The sequence below is a fragment of the Akebia trifoliata genome, chromosome 3, assembly GCF_017979445.1.
Source record: "Akebia trifoliata isolate Shusen 1 chromosome 3, ASM1797944v1, whole genome shotgun sequence".
In the NCBI taxonomy this organism is placed as follows: Eukaryota; Viridiplantae; Streptophyta; class Magnoliopsida; order Ranunculales; family Lardizabalaceae; genus Akebia; species Akebia trifoliata.
The window spans coordinates 22,182,947-22,187,430 of NC_141377.1; the positions used below are offsets into that span (position 1 = coordinate 22,182,947).

Genomic DNA, 4,484 nt, shown 5'->3' on the forward strand with positions numbered 1-4,484 from the left:
TTGCCAAAGAACTTTGAAGTTCCAATCAGAGAATGAGTTATGTAATATTTAAACCTTCATAAAGAGAAATGAATGAGAGTGCCCTTGCCTTACTAAGTAAGGATGTAATTAAGAGTTCTTGGGCTCACCTCTTGACATGCAGAAACATGATCTGATGCTATTCTATGCATTTGAAGGAAAAAAATTTTAATTTTTCTTTTCGGCCATTGAAATTCCCTTTTAAGTTTGGAGTTATGTGGAAGTTCGATAGCCTTTCATTTTCAAGACCTTAGATCTAGTTCAAAAGAATTTATTTATTTATTTATTTATTTTTACTTTTTTAAGGTGGAGGGGAGGGGGGGATTTGAATTTAGGGATGAAACTTAGAGGGCTGTGGTTATGGATTTCTGATGTGATAATCTATCTAAGCAAAAGGTCCCTTAGTAAAGTTCAAAATCTTACTATGTTTGTAAGGAAAGGGTTTGACATTGAATAAGTTCTCTCATTATTTACATCCCTAATCATGAAATGTCATGTTGGTACTTTTTAGCAATTAAGTATGGATCTCTTGGGATTTTTGTATGACCTTTTCGGATTTCCTTTGAATTCCTTCAATCTTTTATTATATCTCATTAATTTCTTTTGACCTTCAGCGTTCAGTCGCCATCCATATTCCCCAAAGATGGTTATGGGGTTTGATCATTGACCAAAACCATTATAGCTAGGTAGGGCCCCTTCTATAAATATCCTTTTTTTTTTAAGGTTTGTAGGTCTAATTAGTTGATGTGTATCTCGATACAACATATGTGCGTTTGGGATGAAATCATCTCGCATATAGAACCCAAAAAAAAAAAAAAGTATATATATAAATGTACATCTATCCATAATTTGTGGAAAAAAAGTCCACCCGAGCACATGCAAACTTTCTTAACTTACGTTATAAGCCTTTTCATGTGGCTTTAGTAACTAAAGCAATGATCTCGTGTCCTCTCTCTAGCTTCTCCTTTCAAATTAAGTTTCAAACTATTTAGACTCTTTCAAGTTCAACTACTCTTTGAACAGCTTTCATCTTTCTTCTTCTCTCTAACTACGTAGAAAATGAAGAAAGAACAACATTCACTTCCCTCCATTGCCAAGCTCTTCAATACCCATTTACAACTAAACTTTGTCATCCATTTACTTTTCTTCATTATTGGTTTAACCCTTGGAATCATATCTAGTTTCTATCTCAAAAATTTCTATTTTAGTTTACAAACCACAACAACATTTACAACTCCCTCACTGCCACAATCACCACCACCACCACGACTAGTGCCGCTGTCACCATCTTCATCATTATCTTTTCCATCAAATGGAAGTAGTAGAATAGCATTTAAAGAATATCATCCATCTTTGATGCACAATATGGATGACTTTGAGTTGTTTTGGAGGGCATCTATGTCTCCAAAGATTGAAGGTTTCCCTTATAAGCATGTCCCTAAGGTTGCATTCATGTTCTTAACAAAAGGACCATTGCCATTGGCTCCTCTATGGGAGAAGTTCTTCAAAGGTTATGAAGAGCTTTATTCAATTTACGTGCATCCTCATCCTTCTTTCAATGAGACTTTAACTGAAAATTCCATTTTTTATGGTCGAAGGATCCCAAGCAAGGTGAGTTTCTTGCTTAGTTTGTTAATTTCATCACTTTATATGTATCATTGATCTGACCCGTTGTATCTGATGGGCCATTTTTTTGAAGGATTTTTCTAAGAAAATTTGATTTCCTAGGGATCAGAATAAATGAAGTATCCCCAAGGAATATCTTCCCACCTCAAACGTTGGATGCCAGAATTTTCCTATTAGAAAAAAGTCTTTTGAGTGGAGATAAATTATGATAGAATAAAAAAACAATGTAAATTTTTTTAGGGCTTAGACTCAACTTTGTGGTTATGGGCTCAAATCCAGCTTTCCCATATATGTTTCTCTTTAGCGTAGTATGCTGCAAATTATTTGCAAATATGGGTGCTTGGTTACACAGTGCAAATGATTTGCATATAACACCTAAATTCTTAAAGAGAAATTTCAGCACAAATGATTTGAGGCACAAAAATATTGCAAATCATTTGCAAAATTATTCGACTTGAGCCTATGTATGTCAAAATTACTAAAATATCCCATACAAAAAAAAAAAAAATGAAATTACAAAAGTACCCTCCATTTTAAAATGTTATTGCAATATACACATAAATTTTAAAAAATACCCTCATCAAAGATACATTCATTTACATATTGAAATTAAAAAAATATCTCTCATCAAAGAAATTTTAAAATTACAAAAGTAATCATCAGTACTTGTTACAATAACATGCATGTAAATTTTAAAAAATAAATCTCATCAAAGATAGATTTACTTGTATATGAAAATTACAAAAGTACCCGTCATCAATGTTTTTACAAAAATATCCCTCGTCATGGGGGAAATTTTGTAAATTCATATACATGTTAGTGTAGCAAGTATTGAAAGTGTTTTTGTAGCTTGAATAGCTTTTTTAATGATAGATATTTTGTAATTGCAATATGTAGTTATAGGGATATTTTTTGTAAAATCATATGTATTTTAATGTAGCAAGTATTGAGGATACTTTTGTAATTTAAATAATTTCTTTGATGAGATCAAAGAAGTTAAAGTTATTTTCACATTTTATCTCAACAATAAATCACTTTAAAACTTATTTTGCATTTCAAATATTAGATTATCAACCAAACATAAAAAAATAATATCGCAAGAAATTTCCCGATGGCTGCCAAGCAATAGTAAATTTTCATCACAAACATTCTCATAGCAAATCAATTGCATTTGCAAATGATTTGTTGTGTACCAAGGAGGGCCTAAGTCATTAATTTGAAACATGGTTGAGTAGAAAATTCCAAACCAATAATTATTATGCACCTCAGAATAGATTATTGATGTCGATAAATTTATTTGATTCTAGAAATTAACCTTCTCATAATTAACATTATTTTCTTTTAATTTTTCTAAGGATTTTCAAGGAAAATTGATCCTTAGAAAACTTGTATTTCTCTTTTTACCTATTCATTTGGGAAGCGGATCCTTTGTAGCACTGTTTTCGTGTAGCTCGCTAGCCTCAAATGACAACATCATATTTACAGCTGAGATGGAGAATATTCCTAGAGATTTTAACCACAGGATCCCTAGAAAACGCAAACTGATCCTTAGAAATTGAACTTGTGCCTTTTGCCCATCTCAAGCTAGAAATTTCCAATTTTCAAAAGATAACTTTTCAAACTAAATTCGTGAAAAGAGAAATGAAACAATTATGAACCAAATAATTTCCATTATTTCAATAAAGTTAGTTAATCCTATTAGAATGGATGACTATGACGAATGGGTTCCACATGATCAATGGGTCTAACAAGTCCCAATTATCGAGCTCCAATAGTAATTATGGATGATGAAAATCAACTTATTCATTTTTTATGCAGCCTGTAGAATGGGGAAGTGCATCAATGATCGATGCAGAAAGACGCCTTTTAGCCAATTCTCTCCTCGATTTCTCGAACGAAAGATTTGTTTTACTCTCGGAAAGTTGCATTCCTCTATTCAACTTCACCACAGTCTACAACTACCTCATCAATTCCAACCAAAGCTTCTTAGGCTCATTCGATGACCCAAGGAAGGTGGGCCGTGGCCGATACAACAAACAAATGTGGCCCATAATAACTATATCGGACTGGCGCAAAGGGTCACAATGGTTCGAGGTCCACCGCAAGCTTGCCTTGGAAATAATATCGGACAGCAAATATTTCCCAGTCTTTCAAGATTATTGCAAACCTCCATGTTACATGGACGAACATTATTTTCCGACGCTTATTAACATGATCTCCCCTGAGCTGAATTCGAATAGGAGCGTTACATGGGTTGATTGGTCAAGGGGTGGTCCACACCCTAGGAAATTTGGATGGGTTGATATTACTGATGAGTTTCTGAATAATATACGATATGGCTCTAATTGTACATATAATGGCAATGCTACCACCACAATATGTTTTCTTTTCGCTAGGAAATTTTTACCCAACACTCTAGAGCAACTATTGCGGATAGCTCCATTGTTGTTGGGTTTTAATCCTTAGAATCGATTTTAGCCTTTTGTTTATTTATTTTTTTATAATCTCAAGTCGAAGAATTCCGTGTGGTTGTGTGTATCTCCTTGTAATTAATATGATTCATTCATGATTTCAGAGGGGCATATTCCCTACATAACACACGCACACTCGTTCACATTGAGTTGGCTCAACGGACACCCCTAAGTTTCTATGAAGAAAATAGATTGTAATTTGTGAGTTGGTGGTTTGGGACCTCGGGTTGGCATGATTGCATATAGAAAATGGGTACAAAAAGATTTTTCTTGGAAATTGTGATTTTCAGGCGTTTGATTGAACATTTTGGCTAGAAAACGAATTCCAGATAAAGCGATTCTTCTCCTTTGTAGGAAAATGTTTTCGCA

The 4,484-nt window shown here is 33.6% G+C and overlaps 1 protein-coding gene across 1 annotated transcript; it reads left to right on the forward strand.

Annotated features, from left to right (window-relative positions):
- The first annotated feature begins 940 nt into the window (after positions 1-940).
- LOC147406146 (glycosyltransferase BC10-like) lies at positions 941-4,274 on the forward strand. The gene is made up of 2 exons (XM_086432759.1): positions 941-1,629; positions 3,463-4,274. Exons 1-2 carry the CDS (start codon positions 1,078-1,080, stop codon positions 4,108-4,110), a joined length of 1,200 nt encoding a protein of 399 aa, XP_086288885.1. The 5' UTR covers positions 941-1,077; the 3' UTR covers positions 4,111-4,274.
- The last annotated feature ends 210 nt before the right edge of the window (positions 4,275-4,484 follow it).

Bases quoted from the DNA above. Each gene is read 5' to 3' on its own strand.
- LOC147406146 (XM_086432759.1), top strand. From the start codon at position 1,078: ATGAAGAAAGAACAACATTCACTTCCCTCCATTGCCAAGCTCTTCAAT. The intron at 1,630-3,462 runs GTGAGTTTCTTG...TTTTTTATGCAG, and splicing joins GTCGAAGGATCCCAAGCAAG to CCTGTAGAATGGGGAAGTGC.